A 20,848-nucleotide genomic window follows, 5' to 3' on the forward strand; every position below is an offset into this window, starting at 1 on the left:
ACTTTTTTAGAGGATGAGTACCGCCACCATGATAATGTAGGTGATGCAGCATTAGTAGATTCTGCCCCAACTTCCCGTACGTTTGAACGAAGGCCTGAATACTCGCATAACCAGCAATCTAACCGCCCGCGTAGGGCCTACGTTTCCCAGGTACCAGTTTCCAATAAGAAGTGCCATATGTGTAATAGAGATTCCCATTATTTACGTGAATGTCCCCAATTTCGTGATATGAACCCACGTGACCGACCTTATTTTATTAAATCGTCTGGCCTGTGCTATCGATGTTTAGATAAACATTTGATAGCCAATTGCACACGTGATTACAGGTGTGCTGTCTGTGCTCGGTCCTCCCATCACACCTTACTGTGTTTTAACAATTCTCGAGATCCTGTTTATCCTAACCATCAGAATCGTAATAATACAAATTATCGCAATGCTGTTGTGCATAGTGCACCGCGTACATCACCTCCCCGCACGGGCGGGGGCCGTCCCCCTTATAACAGCCGTACTCCCTGTTGTGATTCGTCATCCCCTGCACGTCGAACTTCTCCTCCTACATACTCACGACAAGATTGTCGTCATACGTCCCCTCCCCCCGCGATCACTTCCCGAGATAAAACATACCATAAGTCACGTGACCTCCCCGACCGTTCTATGCATACCAACCATAGACGGAACTCGTCCCAATAACTAGGCCCTGTATCCCCCCCTGCTTTCTCACCACATATGTCTATTCCCTCCAATTCCCTAGTCCTCCTACCTACCGCCATTATTCATGTCAAATCGGCTTATGGTTATTTTATAGAGGCCCGTGCGTTATGTGATACAGGCGCACAAGGTTGTCTGCTTACTACCGACTTAGCTGTTGAGAGATTGAATGTCCCCTTATCATCAAACTCAGTACCTATTCGCGGTATTGGCAACATTCAATCTGTATATTCCCGCGGGTCTATCTCCCTTACCTTTAAACCAGTTCATAGATCGTATCCTGTGATAACAACCCCTGCAGTGGTTGTTGATGTAATTGCAGGTCCCCATCCTGAGATTGAGTTGCCTAGGCCTGTCGTTAATAGTATTAATCACCTTTCCGTAGCGGACCCCTCCTTTTATAAACCAGGGCCTATTGAGGTATTGTTAGGTGCCGACGTGTTCGGTTATCTTATGCAACCTGAAAAATCGATTTCTCTTCCTCATGGTCTGACCGGCCTTTCAACCGTTTTTGGTTGTGTATTGTCTGGACTTGTTGCTGGTAATTTCCCCGACCTTGAACCCCCTATGACTGGCATTTCTCTATCCCAGGTCGTAGAGAAATTCTGGAAAATTGAGGAACTGCCTCAAGTTCTCAATCCCAATCCTGAGGAGTTAGAGTGCGAACGTATTTTTAAGAATGGCATCACCCGTGAGAGTGACGGTCGTTTTATGGTCCGACTTCCGTTTATCTATGATCGTCCCCAGCTTGGTGAATCCAAGTCTACAGCGGTTAAGTGTTTCCTAAGTTTAGATAGACGTTTCAATGCCAACCCAGAGCTTCGTGAAAAATATATTATATTTATGCGTGAGTACATAGATCTTCACCATATGTCTCCCATTTCCTATAATCCATCATTACTTGAGCATTATTATATTCCCCATCACGGAGTGTTTAAGGCCGACGACCACTCTAAAATTCGTGTTGTTTTTAATGGAAGTAGTCCAAACTCTAATGGTATTTCATTAAACCAGTGTTTACACACAGGTCCCAAGCTCCAACGAGATATCACTCATAACCTTCTTAATTTCCGTAGACATGCTGTGGTCTTTGTGACAGACATAAAAATGATGTTCCGGATGACCTGGGTGCACCCCAATGATCGTCCGTATCAGTTAATCTTGTGGCGTGAATCCCCATCTGCACCTCTTGTTACGTACGAGTTAGCTACAAATACTTACGGCCTACGGTCTAGTCCCTACATTTCCATTCGTACTCTTTTAGAGCTTGCTGAACGTGAGCGCTCATCATACCCACGAGCAGCTGCTGTTCTGGAAAATGATATTTATGTTGATGACTGCCTAACCGGAGCGAGTTCACTCGGTGAAGCTCAAATATTAAAAACAGAACTTCAGTCCCTAATGGCCTGTGGTGGTTATGAGTTGAGAAAATGGATCAGTAATGAACCCGAATTGCTCAAAGACATACCCCTCGAACATCTACAGAGTCCATATGAATTTCATGACCCAGATAACCCACCAACCATTCCTGTACTTGGTATTCAGTACAATCCGACTGCAGATTCCTTTACATTCAGTTTTTCCTTTAAGCCTCAGAAGTCCCTAACCAAACGTACAGTTCTATACTATACTCTCCCTCATCGCTCGTATTTATGATCCATGTGGATGGATATCTCCAGTTGTATTTAAAGCCAAAGCGTTTATACAACGTCTATGGATGTCGGACCTCAACTGGGATGATCCTCTTAACCAATCCCTTTCTGATGAGTGGTTATTATTTGTACAAGACCTGGAGAATATCAAACAGCTGAGCATTCCTCGTATATTGCCTGCGGATGCCACTTCCATTTCCTTACACGGCTTTTTTGATGCTTCGGAGGCTGGTTATGCAGCTGTTGTATACCTTAGGACTGAATCCTATTCTGGCCATTGCTCCGTCCATCTCCTCATTTCTAAGAGTCAGATTGCCCCTATCCGGACTCGTCTCACAATTCCCAAGCTGGAATTGCAAGGAGCTGTGCTCCTCACAAAATTAATTCATCACGTTACCATCTGTCTACAGAAGGTAATCGTGTTGTATGCTATTCATAGTTGGACGGATAGCAAAATTGTGCTGGCATGGATAAAGACTCCTCCTCACCTGCTTCAAACATTCGAAGCAAACCGCGTGTCTCAAATCACCTCATCCGATTTCCCTTCCGAGTGGCATCATGTTCCTGGTTCTATTAACCCTAGCGATTGCGCTTCCCGAGGTCTTAGCGCATCGTCTCTTTTAAACATGATCTATGGTGGTCTCCTTCCTGGTTGACAGAATCCCCTAATCATTGGCCTATTAGTGCAGACTTAACAAACAATCCTATTGATTCTTTACCTGGCCTTCGCTGTTTGTTAATTGAAATACCTACGCCAGCTATGGATCTCTCGTTTCTCCTCGACCGGTATAGTTCCTTAAATAAACTAGTCGGAGTGTCAGGCTTTATTCTGCGTTTTATTTATAATGTTAAAAATGTTAATTTACGTGTTATTAATCCTTACCTTTCTGTTGACGAACGACGTAATTCTTTGTTGATGCTTATTAAAGCAACCCAGTTACATGCATTTCCTAACGAGATAGAATCCTTAAAATGCGGTAATGTTATTAAATCCCCTTTAAAACAGCTGTCGTGTTGCCTAGATGAAAACGGTTTAGTCAGAGTTGGCGGACGTATACGTAATTCTGAACTCCCATACGATGCTCGTCACCCATTACTTTTACCTAAGTCTGACCCCTTGTTAAATTAATAATTTCCCATTATCATATCGATATCTCCGTATCTCAACCCCCTATGGGTGATCTACCCAGGGACCGGGTTACTTCGGATAGACCATTTTCTCGTGTTGGCACTGACTTTGTGGGCCCTTTCTATACTAAAGTACAATCCTATCGAAATAAAAAAATAGTAAAGAGTTATCTGTGTGTATTTGTTTGCCTGTCAACTAAAGCGGTACATTTAGAAGTAGTATCCGACCTTACGACTGAATCTTTCCTATCTACCTTTACCCGATTTGTTGCGCGTCGCGGATTACCTACCCTTATACGTTCGGATTGTGGACGAAATTATTTAGGAGCGAGTAACTATATTAGAGAGCTTGATTCATTCCTGTCCCAAAAGCATGATGATCTTGCTTTACAACTAGCCCGCAAGAATATAAATTGGGTATTTGACCCACCGGCCTGTCCTCACTGGGGAGGATTGTTTGAAGCAGCCGTTAAGTCTGCCAAGACGCACCTTAAACGAGTAATCGGTGAAAATCCCCTTACCTCTATACTGTATTTGCAAAAATTGAGTCTGTACTTAACTCTCGGCCTTTGTGTTCCTTTTCTCAAGATCCCAATGATCTTGAAGTGTTAACCCCTGGTCACTTTCTCATTGGTCAACCCCTTACTGCGTTACCCGAGTACCCATTGAGAGACGAGAAGCAGCATCGCATTTCACGCTTTCACTTATTGCAACAAATTACTCAACATTTTTGGTCGCGGTGGGATTCAGAGTACCTATCAACCCTTCAAACTCGTAATAAGTGGACTTCTCCTATGAATCCTCCTAATGTTGATGAATTGGTTTTGATAAAGGATGACAACTTCCCTCCTTTGGAGTGGCGCCGCGGACGTATAGTACAGTTCAGTGACAGTACCTGGTCAAGACGGTGTAATTCGAGTGGTCGAGGTCAAAACCTCTACTGGTTCCTTAAAACGTTCTCTTACAAAACTGATACGCCTCCCTATTGAGTAATGTATTGTATAGCTCCCTTACCTTGTAATTTTTCCCTTAATTTTTATAATTTGTTCCGTAAACATCATAGCTGTTTAGAGCGGGGGCTATGTTCAAAATCTACCCTGTATCATCGTAAGCACAGATATTATATTATATTAGAGTCCGTTAGTTTTCTGTTCCCGCGCGTTCCCTTCCCCTCCCTTACTAGTAACAAACGGACCGTAGCGGCCTTGACGCGCGCGCGCATTTGTTGTGAATTAAAATAAATTAGAACTGTAAAACCTACTGTGAAAGTGTGTGAAAGCTAGCGAAGATATCTTCGAGACCCTGAAGCCCAAGAAATCCGCAGAACCATACAGGTACGTGACCTACCGTTTTCCCTAACATTTTGGTAGCAGAGTAGTTTCCCAAACAAGTTGAGATCTTTACAATAATAGCACCCGTGTGAGTAACTAATTTCAAGTAAACTATATAATAGTCTTTTATTATCGAACACAATTATATTACCCATAATAAATAATATATACTGGACCTGGTAGACAGAAATATACAAAATTCCGTACACCTTTATGACCCATTTTCCGTAATATACGTGCGCCCTTACTAACAATAACCCACCCAAATACTAAAGGTGGAAATTACTAGAAGGCAAAACCGCGAGAACAGCGTACAATAAACGACAATGCAGGATATTAATGCTACTGTTCATTTGTGTATAGAGAGCTAAAATGAAATTAAACACTGCCGTATTTACTATGTAGATACATTAAGCTTATGAAATGGAATACATATTTTAGAATATTGGTGGCTAATTATAATTGGCAATTCTCAAATGAATTTGTTTTGCATGCCTATACTTAGACAAATATTAAAAATTTTTAATTCTCTGTAAAGGTCAGGCACGGCCAACAGTGTCAGAATAGATCGAAAAAAGGAGCTGACCCGCACAACTTCGTCACTTTTTTCTCTTTTTTAGAACATTTATTATATTATTGCTTTAGTCCTATTTGTCGTAGCGTGATGTTATATAGCTAATTGATACTATTCTTCATTGAAAATGTTATTCAATGCTATCCTAATCTTTCAATTCAGAGATTACCACTTTTAAACCAAATTCCTATTTTATTTTACCCCCTTAAGGGTAACAATTTTACAAACTTAAAATCTCTCATTTATTTATATTTAATCAACAGCCTAAAAAATAAGTTTAAAACTTCAATTTCCCCTTTCAACCCTTTACAACCTTTTTTTCGCATTAAAAAGTAGCTTATGTCCTTTCTCGAGGTTTAGACTATTTATGTACAAAATTTTATTTAAATCGGTTCAGTAGGTTTGGCGTAAAAGCATGACAGACAGACAAACAAAGTCACTTTCGCATTTACAATATTATTAAGGATTATACTTATGCGTAAATAAAAATGTATCACTAAATATTAACAAAGCTTATTTCAGCTTATTCTAATTTAAATTACATGTTAGAACCAATTATTTATTGTATAATCTTATTTTGTAGCTATAGTAGAAACAAATCAGTTGCACAACAGTTCAACTTGATTTAATTCTATGTATGAAAAACAGGTCACAGCGCAGCTGAGCGTAATGGGGTTGAGTACAAAAACCTTTGCTTGTTTGCATCTCACACTTTGCATAACTATTTTCTGTATCGTACACATATGTACATGTCGCACACAGATCATTCAATTTTATATATGCTATATCTGTAGGGGTTTAATATGCAGTGTTCATAAATATAGTAAAATAAAAAAGTAATATTGGTAAAAGTAAAAGGTTTATAATATGTTAACAGTGAAAATTTACGAACAATAGAAGACAGCAAATGTACACATGTTTTTTAAATATAAAATTCTAATCGCAATTTCTTTTATTTGGCCAGATATAAACTAACAACAAGAATTAATAACAAAAGTTCCAATAATATCTACCTCCAATGTGTATGAATTAAAATATTTTCAATACAATCTTAATTAAAAAAGAATATATATATAAGAAATTAGTATATTTAAAAAGTACTGACGGCCTCGGTGGTAGGTATAGCAGTTTCGCACACCGTTTTTGGATTCCTCGCACGGTGCAAACATTTGTATCTATGTGTACGATTGTTTGTATAGATTTGGGTGTTTTCTATATGTAATTTATATATGTATTCACAAAAAAATCTAAGTATATCAGTTGTCTAGTATCCATAACACAATGTCTGCTTACAGACTAGATAGCGCTGTGTTAATTGTCCAGGTTTATTTATTTAGATTAGTATAGTATCGCTATATTTAAAAAGTTAATCAAGCATACGGCCTATCTACCGGTAAACGTTTACCATAGCCTGAAATATCACGTGCACAGTGTCGACGCTAAAGAAACCTTGAAATTCCCTTTATTGAAAAATTCTATGCACTAGTCTCTAGAGATAACCTCGGTAATTCCATAATCTGAGTGAAATCTGTACGATTCTGATAAATTGAGATGGGATTTGATCTGACCTGCCTTGGATAGTGGTCCAACAAATTAACATAGTAATAATGTGCCCTGATAAAATAGTTAAACAACTTTTTTTTTTAATGGATGATAATGGAATGTATTATCTGCCTGCGCGACATATTAGTGGAGATTTTATTTTAATATACTGAAAATTATCTGTAATTGTTTTCAGTGTGGAAAGTTGAATTGACGTATTGATCTGTCATACCTTGTTAGCATTGGGGGTAAGTACCAGTATTAATATAATTCCTCATTACTAATAACTACCTCTTTACTCGAGTACATCATCAGCATACCCTTACCTCGAGTACCCCATCCTCAGCGTGACTATCCACGCGCTCCTCCCCTAAAAGCCATCCTGGTTAATACCTGATAAATTCATCATGATGAGCTGACTGAAATTACTTCAACCTCAACTTAAAATTTTCTACTAATGCTTCGTCAGAATGTACCACATGCGGGTGCACCATTAAATATTTATTCTATAAAAAATGTAAGAATAGAGTTAAGTTCTCAAAATAGTTCTTATTTATAGCAACATCTTTCTAGCACTAACTGTTACTCCACGATAGAGCACGAATTCAAAGCGAATTTGTTCAATAAACAAGTCTTAATAGGTTGTTTTGCATATCAAAATTAAATGAGTGACTCTTCGCCTCGGAAATTGCGTAGATTTGTCGGATGAAAACACTGAATGGACAACAATTTGGTGAAATTCAATAGCGGATATTTATGTAATATGGGCAAACATTTCACCCATTTTTTCAGGGACGAGTGGTTTCCTTTGAATAGAAAATTATTATACTGTTACGTTATGGTTTCACGCGGCAGTTCAATCACGTTACCTATTTCGTACTACAATGTTTGTTGTGGGTGATATGCTTGGAAATTGGTTATAGTGGACACTATATGTCGCCGAAATTTCGTGTCGTATATAAAGTGGATACTCATTGTCATACTTTTTTTTTGTAAATTGTTTGAAAATTGTTTTTATATCCACTTTTTAAACTTCCGTGTTTGGTATACATTATTAATATAGCGGATACAGCTCGTGACCACGACTAGTACGATCTGGTCGAAACGTCGAGAGAGGGTCCTTTATTTGCCATAAAAATATATGTATTAAAATCCGTAATAATAAATGTTGTTGAACGTATAGTTTATATTAATTCCATATGGGTATATAACGCCTAGAAAATAAAGTTACTTTGAAAACCTAGTGTTTCTCTATTTATCTTGGTATTTTGGCGGAATTAAACAAAACAATATAAATTTATTTAACGTAAAATTATTTTATTACCAGGAAACAATAACACAATACAAAATATATTTGGGAAATGCTTTTTGTGAGTGTCCACTGAAGACGAAACAAAAATAATCACTTATTCATAAACTTGCACACGTGACTTGATAACGTTTTTCCTGAAACTTTATTTAAGGCCACTTACAAGCTTTCTTAATCACATGAATTAGAAAAGACGAAAGTTGCAAACTTTTACCGTGATTGCCTTTTATTACAAGTTTCGTAACTCGGGTTGTAAGTTCAATGAAAAATATCAAGTTCGATGCAATATTACTAGTAGGATCATGACATTTACTTTAAGTTGTTACGTAATTTTTTAATTATTTAAATCATTAAACTCAGACTTGATTATATATTGATATTATTATTTATAATGTACTAAAAAAAAACAATACACACCAAGTTGGTGAATGCCAAGTTCAACATACTTATATTTCACTAGGTATATCTGAATTATTAGCAGTGTTATCATCACTAATCTAACTACAAAAGTCAAATAGAAATACAAATGTTTTTTTATGTCCGCCAGATTCGTATTCACGATCTAATGGTTTCCTAGTAAACTTAAATAGTGTACAAATATAAATATAGAATGTAAAATTAAAAAAATATGTTTTCGACCAGGAACAATTCAAGTACAAGGAAATCCATTCACAAAAAGAAAAACCTTTCAGATAAATTAAGTCCCCTTGGAATAAATTTATTTTCAATATTATACAATGTACATTGTAATGGAATAAACATTAATCCATCATTCCATGGTTTTTCCCATAAAGTAGACATCCAAATAAAATTAAGACTTACTCGTAATTTATTATGGATTATTCCATGGTGGCTAATATGTTTATTTGTCACTGAAACATAATTAAGTGATGGGAATATTTATGTTTATGGAGTTCCGCAAGGAAATGATAGAATTTGAAAAAAATCGTTAATTTTTTTTTTTTTAACTTTCGTGTTTAATATACATTATTTAAATTATTAACCGGGTCTTAACACGAATATTTTTTTATGGCAAATAAAGTGACCACGGCTAGTGCAACCTAGTCGAAACGTCGAGAGAGGTAAATACCTTGAAAAAAATCGTCTACGTGTGTACCTCAGTCTTATCTATTTTAACTGCCTAACGTTTTACTTTGTAATGGGAAAGTTATAGAAGAGGTACGAACATGACATCTTAGTTTTCCCGTTTGCAACACATGTGTGGTATTACAAGCGTCATATTCATTATTATTATTATTTATTTCATGCTTTCAATGTTATATGATTGCGGTATTACGGTATCACGTTGATGCCGTAATACTGTTCATGTACGAGTATGTATATAAATATGATGTATATAAGCGACGGATACCACTTACCATCAAGTGGGCCGCAGGCTTGTGCCGTTCCATTTATTTACAGTACAAAAACAATATGACGTCCTTATATTGTAACATATCTGTGCTTCTTTTGTATCACGACAATGTACACTCGAGGCTAAAACTATGTGCGTATATCACCGTATAGCAATAATAATAATATACCCTCATACCGTTTGGATTACGGTACGAATCACTACGTTATGAAATATTATTAATATAATATCTCAGGACAATTCACAGCGCCATCTAGATCCAAGTTAACCTACCTAAAACTTATGTTATGGGTACTGGATAACTGACACAAATATATAGATATATTTTTTCGTAAATACGTATGTATTATATGTATCATATTATACATAGAAAACACCAAGACCGATACAAATATGAAAATAAAAATAGATAATAATTACTCATGAATACAAATGTTTGCGTCGTGAGAGGAATCGAACCCGCGACCATTAGAAGTAAGGCGATGTGCTAAACCGCTAAACAACCGAGGCCGTTAAATTATTATTGCTGTAATGGTTTCTTTTATTAATTTAATTGGACATGCAAATGGCATGGTGTGTCTGAAAACCCTAATGTCCTAACGATACTGTCCATATTTAATAACAATTATGGCTTTGTATCCTAATCTTAAAAATAAACTCGTCGTTAATTACTATGCTATTCTAAAGTTAAATATTATTCAAATTTAAACGTTTCGCCACATAAACACTTGAACTTAAATTCAGAAAATAAATAAGTATTTGATTGAATTCATTAAAGCAAAAATGATTAAATATGAAACAAGCATATTTATTATATATATATATAATATGTACATATGTACATTCATATTTTCTTCCAACTGTAAATTATATGTTCAGAACATTATGTCGTGTATAATTATTATTGTCTACAATCAAGAAAATTAACTATAATTAAATTTACAAGAACATATTTCACGAGAGAATTGAATTAATGTATCTACATATTGTGGAGCAAGTAAGCAATTTTGACATATAAATGTTTAATTATATAATATCTTCTGCCTACGCGTTGTCTAATAAACTATCTCGTTCTGAACTAGAAATTTGTGAAATTTAATCATATTAATAGGACTATATTTATGAAAAAATAATCAAAATTTAAGTTAAAATATGGTTTATAATATACTTAATAATTTCTTTAGAAAATCGAAAAATATAGTTTATAGGCTTAATTATTTTTTTAGAGAATTCATCATATATATTTTCAATAACACTTTTTTTAATCAGCTATATAACTATCTTTTGATAATAAGATATAGTACCTAATTATGTAAGAAATATATGGAAAAATACAATTAGATTTGTATCGTTTATAGTTTAATATTTTTTAAATCACTCATTTATTAGATATAAAACTATTTTTTTTTATAAACTATTTTTTTATATAACACAGGAGACAAACGAGCATGCAGCTCACCAGATAGTAAGTGATTACCGCCGTCCATGAGCATCCGCAATACCAGGGGAATAGCAAGTACGTTGTCGGCCTTTTAAAATTTAAAATGAGTGTGGAAAATGTAGTGGTGTGCACTATTCAGTATACATAGAGTTATCAATATAATATGTTAGGTGCATTTTACACTAACCCCTCTGTAAATTAATTCCTGGTCAATTCGCCACGATGAACTAAGTGACCTCATTTAATCCTCATCCTTTTATCTTCCATTGGTGTCCGTCAGCGTGAACTATTAACGTAGTTGGGCTCACCATTCCGTTATTGATAACAAAAAAGTCTGATATATCTATAGATATTTTTTTATGTTTACTGTGTTATAAATAAGGTAAAGAGTTAATTCAACTATTGTATTTTCTAGTAACTAAGAGACTAATGACCTTGATAAGATGTAATATAAGTACAATATAAAACTAAAGACAAATGTATTTTTTAATCTAATTTTCATCAGGATTCTCAATTTATCAATTTACAATTTTTATATAATCTTCATTAAAAGAAAGTTTTAATTGCGTTAATTAATTTTAATTAAAAGGACTTCGCTAATTACATTTATTTTTGGCAATATAAATGTTAATATATAAAATATTCCGTAGCCCAAATCAATTGGTGGTGAATTCAATAATGATCATCCCTGCGGAGCGATATATTGAATCGCCATCTTGCGTTCTACTACCCAATTTCCGGCAACAGGTGCCGGAAGCGGAAACCAATATTTAAAACACAATATTGGCGTATCACATCGTATCATCGTAGGAGCGAGTAACGCTCCTAATTTCATAATATTAACTTGATATTAATTAACGTTAATCAGTATTTGTTACAGTCTTATTAAAAAAAGAAAATAAATGTATTTTTATAACAAACAATAATAAAAAAATTTGCTACTTTAAAAATTCACTTTCACTATTAGAATACTGCATTATCTCTAAGTACCATAGGCTATATTTATTACTAAAAAAAAAATAGGGATCCCTACTAAAATTTCAGTAATGTGCATAGAAAGAGAAGGTTGGACGAGTCGCTTGTATTACATTTAAAATGGAGTTCATATTATTTATTGGGTGGTAAGTAAGAAGAATTTCTATAATAGGAAGTATTTTTTGAGTAAGTACATTACAAACAAACATTATTTTCAGTTTACAGTATTCGTTTCATTATGAAAATCCTAATTTTAACTGAAATTGCAATTATAACATTACGGTCAACAAAATGTTACAAAACCGTCTCCACTTCCATACACACCTGTAAACATAAATAACATTGTGAATATTTTAAGAATACTAAAAAGCACTCACTTTCCTCCTTCATTCCTCGAGGTTGGGGGCACTGTATGGAGTACTCGGTGCGGCCGTACTGCGCTGAATATATCGCTACCCTCGAGTGGGGGTTACAGCTGAGGTGGAGTACGTCGTTCTCACAGCCCACTTTACTCCGGAACTCGTCTGTTTACGTTAAAAATTACTAGTGTTATTTTCCAGAGGTACGGCCTTGCGTAATTTCCATTTAACGCGTAAATGTGTCTAACACTCTATATTTAATAGTGTCGCTTTAAATTACAAACATAATATTGTGATAGGTAGTCGTTAATTTTGATACTATAATTATTAATCTCATAAAAGACTATTAGGTACTAGAAATTACGCCAAATTCTTAGTATTGATTGCTAGATTATAATACATGACCCATGTACAATTATTATATTCTGTTTTATGTATTATATATGTAGTATTAAGCATACAGATATATGATATAAACCATGATATTTAATAAAATAAATGAAAACTGTAAGGGTTTTATTAGTTTTTTAAATGTACCAAGATTAATACGCAAGGGACGATGTAAAAGAAAATTAATTTATACAATCTTATTAATATGACAAATCATCCTATTTCATAAATATCGTGTGTTATTTTATATTTCATGTTCGATATATTATTGCTTTTGTTGACTGCTTAGTCCATGCATAACCATAATTTTATTTACACTAAAGCCACAGATTTAGTGTAAATAAAATTAAACATCGAATGTAAGAGGACACTAAAATTTCATGTCTATAGGAATCTAGCAATCTGCTAAGAGGCGTGCTAAATATAATATGAAATTCAAGGAATAAACAGCTTTACATAGTTTCGCATAAAGGTATTTATGGAATGCCAACGCTGCGATAAGACTTTTAGTTATGTACCTACATTGTATTTGGTACTTAATGCTTTCATAAAGAGTACTATATGCGTTAACGATAAAGTTGCTCTATTGGTAAAACCTGAAAGCTACTGGTAGCTAATAATATGTTTTTATCGAGGTTGATTTTGGATAAAGAGGTCTGCGTGAGTACCTCTTTCTCACCTACTTATAGTTTAATCACCAATTGCTTTGTAAGCTACATTTTGGTTTGAAAAAAGGTATTAAAATTATAAAGGAAGCAAGACAGCTTAGTCTTAGAAGAAATGATAACGCATGAAGGGTACCACGGATATTAAACGATGATGTAATATATATGGTGATGTGATTCTAATTCAATGACACTAACTTGCGATGCTTCAAATCTTATAGACTCTTCAGGTAGATCTAACAATGTATTTTAATTCTATATTTCGTGAGCAATGAAAGAACTAATTGTCAATTTTTAATTGATGATAATGGAATGTTGCACGCCGCTAAACGGTTTACGATGGCAGGGCACCGGACACCGGGGCTGGTGGGGGATGATATGATGAACATGATATCAGGTTAGTTTGCGCATCGTGACAAATTCAGCAGGAATTTATTAAGCCGGTCTCCGTGGGGAACCGCGTGAACTTTGAGCTCCCATGGTACATTCATTTGTCTACATTTTAAACAATCCTCTTCCCCCTGTCTAACTGCCATTATTAATTATTTATTCGATTTACACTACATTGGGTTTCAAAAGAACAATAACAAAATGCCACTGGAGAAGGTCGTAGCGCTGGTCGGGTTTCCACACCGAATATTCGTAGTCTCACACATGTTCATTGTAGCGGAATTAAACAAAATAATATATATCCATCGAGTAGTGAAATGGACTTCAACAAAATAACACCTAATTCGATTAAATAACAACAAAATGGATTGGATCTAAATATATGAATAAACACTTAAATAATTGTTTCCCACAAAGTAATATTTATTAAACTTCTAATAATACTCACATGGACGGCACTTGTAGGCGACTTCCACAAACCTCCTAGATCTAGGGCAGGGGTCCATGCCAAACGCTTTCGGGCTCGTATGGAATTTGCATTGGCGTTTCTTCTGGCACGCTTCGACTACTGTCTGTAACAAGGAATACTACGCAAATTAGTTAGTATGCCAATTCTAATCCGGCTTTGTTGTTTGAATAAACAAGAGTAATTTGCTTTGAAAATATGAATATAAAAAATACACTTTTTTATAACTATATATAATAGGAGTTTAATGAATTTCTTGTTATTGTTTATGTCTTAGTCTTTTGTGACAATTACTTTGACTATATCAAGAAGTCTTCAGGATGTTTGATGCATTGACTGAAGCGTCTTGACTCGCCATGCTCTGTTCAAATTGAAGAATTCTTCCGGACGAATTCAATAGAATAATCGCGCACACCGTCTAACATCTGGTAGTCACGGGTTCGATTCCTCGGACGGTAGAAACATTTGCAGCCATATGTATATATATTATGTACTCGTTTGTACAAAAAGCGTAAGCTATATGTGTGGCTACACGTCACTACACTAAGTTGTATATATTACATCAAAACGAACACAAGTTTTAAAAATAATAAAGACATAATGATCAGACCAAAATTATATTATTTGTTTAATTTGCATGTACCTAACTTCTTAATTTATTAGAACGTGAAATGTAAACAGTGTTCTATTTAGCAGTAAACGTAAAATAATCATGTCTTCTAACTAACCGACTTCAAAAGGTTTTTATGTGTATACCTACGCCAATTTCTCCGAAATTACTAGGCCCATAACATGTGTTACTTTTTGACTAAAAGGGTTTAAATTTGGAATCGTTGTAAATTCATAAAAAAATGAATACATTTTATTTGCAAAATTATTTATTATGATTAGATGTTCAAATTTATGTACCTTTACGCTTGCTACTTAGATGTGGTAGTCAGGGACATTATAAACTATAATTCCGCTGGATATATTTTGAATATACCATGGAAAGAGGCAAGTACCGCCGTTTTTCGAAATAATTTAAATCGTTATTTGTGTTTCTATTACCATAGAGTTAGACATAAACATAAATAGACAAAAAAATCTATTATCGTAAGATTTGAACACACACGCTTTGTGTCTAAGCTGTAGTAGTAAGTTAGGCACTGCACTCGCAACTCTCATTAACAAAAATATTTGTTGAATCTACCATCTTGAATCTTCCTTACAAAATATAAAATTTTAAATTAAACGGTAACACTTGAGAAACGCCACAAATACCATGCAGTGGGTTGAGGAGATTAGAAGGGTAACATAAACATCGACAGCTGGCCATAAAAGTTCCTTATTGCCCAAACATATCAGAAAATGAATCATAAAAGCCAACCCCAAGAGAAATGACTTGAGCTTACCAACGAAACATGATCGTGAACATTACTCCGATAGTTTATAGTTAATCTTGTTATATTCCAAAGAGTTATTTCATTTCGAAGTATTACAGATCGTTTTATTAATACTGTGAAACTATAATATGTAACTGGAATTGAAAGATTATTAACGCTGATATTTTTTTCCCATTTTCGACAATTATAAAAATGCAAAGTGTTATATGTTTGCCAAAAATAAATAAATGTATTATTAGTAACTAGCGGCCCACCCCGGCCACACACGGGTAAACCTAAACTTAAATTTTAAAGTTATATATTTTAATACACAACAACAACACACCCTCACATAAATATATGTACATTATATACACTTTGATATTGATGTCCCTATAAAACACTAGTACATTACTTTGCTCTATTATCAATAATTTCCACAGCGTACGCTTTAAAAGGAATTCTTTTTGGTATTTTTTAACACGTTGGGTTACATTATCAAAGTTTACATACAGATTTCTAACACGTTTTAAAATATTCTATCACCTATGTTCATCATTATGGATGTAGGATTCATATACATAATATATATACTATTAACCGTAATGAACTTTTAAAAAAGTAGCGTGTCCTCTGGTCATTGTATGCAATACATAAACATAAATAGCAGTTTTCATTTTACCCCAATTAAACGATATTTTTAAATAAAAAACTATGAAGTCATGACACCTTAATCTGTATGGAAACACATGAGCGGTTTCATGGGAGTTACACGAGACCGTGATATTTACGGCGCTAATATTGTATACAGACAGGTATACATCAAAACAGGTGGACCGTTGCCTTGTTTCCCCAATATGTTATATAAAAAAAAAGAATGACGAACCTGTAAAGCACCAGGCCATGTGCATGACGAGTCCCCCACCACTTCCACGGCGACAGGTTGGTATTGTGCTAACTCTGATGCACAGGAACTCTGTGTTACCGATGCGCTGTACTGTGCGACTTGTATGTTAATTGTCGTCCCCCTGGGACAAATGAGGGTCACCATCTCCTCATCACAGGCAGCTTTTTGGTGTGTTCGGAGTGTCCCAAGGAGGAGTTCTGAGAAAAAAGTAACAGACCAATGTTACACAAAAATTAACTTTGTTTATCCGGAACATAGTGATTTTACTGGACAGAAATTAGAAAATAGCCATATAGTTTCTAGGATTTAGTGTTATAGTATACTGCTATTCATGACTTTGTCTGCTTTTTTTTTACATAAAATATAGCCTATGATAGCTCTCCAGATACAATCTATATTCACAACTAATTTAATTAAGATCCATTTATTCGTAATAAGTTAACAAATACGCAGACATACTTTCGTGGTTATTATTATTAGTATGGATGGCTTTTCTATTACAAATTCTGTATCGACAAACAAAGTTTTGTAGAAGTATTCTGTTTTAATAATACTTTCTCTCAAATATAACTTGAGAATACCTAACTTTAAGTAATAATAAAACGTTGTAAATATATCGTAAGCTTATTGTCTTGTAAATTATAATTACATGCAATATATCAATTACTAATCCAATATAATACAAATTACATATTATATGAACCTAATTATTAAATAACAACCATAAATTCGGAAAGCCATTACAATAATCACATACCCAACATCTGTCTATTGTTTATAGCCCATAATTTAATTTTAATTACAATATAAACCCAGTCACTAAATCTTAGCGTGTTTATGTTATAAGACATCATATACTCTAAACTTGAAGCAACACTCGCGCGGTAGATAATAAAGTTCTTAGGATAAAAATATTTACAACACCTAGAGGTAATCCGTATACCTACTTAATGTATACTTGAACAACGGGTCATTAAGGGTGTCCTCTATTTATAGTACAGAATAAGCTCGTATTTCATAGTCGACGAGAGGCGTAATAGGCCGCACGTGGCAGTCATACTGTTTTGTGGTAAAAGTTGCAAGTCATAGATGCGAGCGTGGGCGATATTCAAGAAATGCAATTATATCTTTGTTAATTCTGAACCGTGAAATATTGTTTATTAATGGTTGTTAATTATTGTCATTTTTTGTAATTGATTATTTATTTTGCTTGGCCAATATGTCCGAATAAAGTAGTATATTACATCAATTTATTCCAACAAAAAATCTTAATTATTGTATACAATTTAGAGAATAATATATCTAATATTATCTTATCTGTACTATTAGTAATAAAAATATTGAAGATGAATAAAATTCAGACGATTCCCTATATTTTACAACTAAACTTCTTGATCTTAATGACATCTAATTTCGATCTTATATTATGTGGTTCAGAGAAATAATAAATTTGTATTGTATGAAATACATAGAAAAATGTTTAAAATAATACAAACTGACATAGAAATGTTTGTTTTATGTAGAGATCGTACACGCGATCATCAAAAGTAAAAGAGATAATTAAAGAAGTAGACCACCGAATTGACCGAAGAATTGAAATGATTTTTTAAATTACTTTTATTTTATACCAAAGTAGTGACCATAAATGATATGTTTAACTTTATAGTAAATTGAGGCCGTAGCGTATGTCTGAAACACTATTGATGTCACGTTTGCATTGCTGACTATTAAGAAACTTAATTACATTACGCTATTTATTATATTTACACTATTTATTTATTATATTTATTCTAAACATTTATACACATTAAGTTACATATTTTAACAATACTAATCTATCTGCCATATCCACATCTGGACATAAACCTTCATCAGTCTATTGTCACTAAGTTCCTAATTTAATTAAGTTATGCGTTCCAAAATTCTTCCATCCTCAAATTTTCGATAAAGCTGGAATTAGTTGCCAAGGATTAACAAATATATTTAGGGAAATTTGCTGATTTCCTGAAATATTATTCCGTACTAATAGCCGGCAAATTATACTTTCAGATGAGCTACTCGTGTAACCTCATGACCTCGGAGATTATTGCCCCATATAATATGATTCAATAACGATACCATCGATTTACTACCGATTTCAAAAAGAGATAATTCTAATTCGCTTCATATTTTTGGTATAGTATAGGATATTATAACTAAGGTTATCATTATAGATTAATATACAAACGAAAATATTTGTAATCAATAAGTAATAAGTGGCAAACAGTCTGTATTTTAGTTCTATTTTTTTATTATTAACATCAGTATTTTTTTCATTACTAAAATATGTAAACAACAATTGCTTTACATTTCTCGATATATTCATAAAAAGTTTTAAAATAAATAACGAACCATTTTCACTAATTTATCAATATGAAATATAATGGATATAAAGACAGGTATTTTAGCAATTGAACGGATTTCACAAAAGAATAATAAAGTAAAATACTAAAATAGTGCTTACTGTATTTCAAGAAAAAACAAAAGTTGGATATATTATATGTACTAGACAAGATCCTTGAGATACTATTAAATAATTATGATCAGATAATGGAAACGTATTTACCATGTTCAGACATCTTGAATTAGTATATACAATATTACTAATTCATATTGCTTAAAATTTAAAAGAAATAATTGGAGTAAATTATTTTTTAGAAGCTATAAACAAATTAAACCCACTTGTACCAAACGGTGAGCATCTGTTTCGCTGCGGTTAACATGCATCCCGTTTAAGGGGTGGCACTCACGATATAATGAGAACTGAACTTGATGAAGACACGGTTAGCACGCCATCAATCTATGTCACATAAATGTTGGTTGGCACATTTTCGTTTCGCCTCGAATCCATGAGTATGAGCACATCTTGCCGAAAGATTTTATAAAATCAATTAATTTTAACTTAAGTGCCTTTATATGTGTAAATATTTTAATTAAAAATAGGAATATATCCTATTACGAATACTAATACTTCTAAGTAATATAAAGTAGGCCCGTATTAATAAAAGTACTAAAAAAAGAAAGGGTAGCTACGTAGAGACGGTTAAGGCCGTATATTTCCGTAAACATTGTGTATAATTTCCAGCTGCACTAGCAAATTTATTGGCGAAAATCCAATTAACAAAGGCCTCTATTTTACACTCGGTTTCTTAGACCGGAGAGTTCAAGTAGTTTCGCATAACATATGCCAACTATTGTGACATAATATAATTTAAAAATCAGGACTTTATTGCACTTAAAAAGTATTTAAAAATTCGCAAAAGTGACAAAATCGCTTCCCAAGTAATCCTTCTCGAATCAAAATCGATAAGAAAAAAATGTCGTATATTTTTGTGATGATACATTTTTTCTCTGCTAAAATTCTTAACTTTATTATATTCACATATCTAGTAATAAATCTTCCAATATGTTGTATATATGTATGTATATTTATTTATAAATATATATATATATATATATATATATATATATATATATGTATATATGATAATTATAGTGTCTTGTGTGTGCCATCTACCTCTTCCGTGTATGTTAGTCCTATCTTGCAGGTTGTCTGTATAAAATTGCTTATAGCGATAAGACTGCCTTTTGTTCATAATTTTCTGTTTATTGTTTTTTTTTTCTTATTGTATTTCTTCTATGTGCACAATAAAGAATTTATTATTATTATTACTAATAAAATCTTAAAATAATTATTTAAGTTTAATATTTTAAATAATATTATACTAGAATACTATATAATACTACTGATACACTTATATTTATAATACTAATCGTACATGAAACATAATGTTTTAACAAAAGGTTTGAAAATGTAATATTTTTTTTTAAACTGTGTATATATAACTAATATGAATTTAGGACTAGCGCAAGCAACGCCGGAAACCATGATATACCTACATAACTGTCTATTCTATAGCCACTTTCTATCACTAATTCTAAAAAATCAACCACATTTCTAGCCGCAGTAGAGCTGCAATATATTACCAGAAAACACCTACAAAAAATATTTGTTTTTTTTTTCTTAAAATTCTCCCCTCTCAACGGCCATGTTTCGCATTTGGCATTGACCCAAGATTGTACAACCGTACAAGCGAGGAACTCAAAACGCGACTAGTTAAGGGCGCACTTCAAATTTATTTTTAGACTTACATTCCTCTTAAATACTCATGCATTGTCTTTGGAAGCTTTCAATGTGTTTTATTTTAATAAACCCCTCCAGTCTTGGATGCT

General features: G+C 33.6%; 1 protein-coding gene across 1 annotated transcript in view; it reads right to left on the reverse strand.

Moving 5' to 3' along the window:
- Positions 1 to 20,848, reverse strand: part of LOC131841123 (uncharacterized) — a 65,845-nt gene that overhangs the window by 15,845 nt on the left and 29,152 nt on the right. The window contains exons 3-5 of the mRNA XM_059189371.1: positions 16,556 to 16,773; positions 14,288 to 14,426; positions 12,413 to 12,559 (exon numbers count right to left, since the gene is read on the reverse strand). Coding sequence (XP_059045354.1) covers positions 12,413 to 12,559; positions 14,288 to 14,426; positions 16,556 to 16,773 — 504 coding nt within the window. The remainder of the gene's footprint in view (positions 1 to 12,412; positions 12,560 to 14,287; positions 14,427 to 16,555; positions 16,774 to 20,848) is intronic.

The sequence above is a fragment of the Achroia grisella genome, unplaced genomic scaffold (genome assembly GCF_030625045.1).
Source record: "Achroia grisella isolate CSIRO2021 unplaced genomic scaffold, CSIRO_AGI_Agris_v1 utg1573, whole genome shotgun sequence".
Lineage (NCBI taxonomy): Eukaryota > Metazoa > Arthropoda > Insecta > Lepidoptera > Pyralidae > Achroia > Achroia grisella.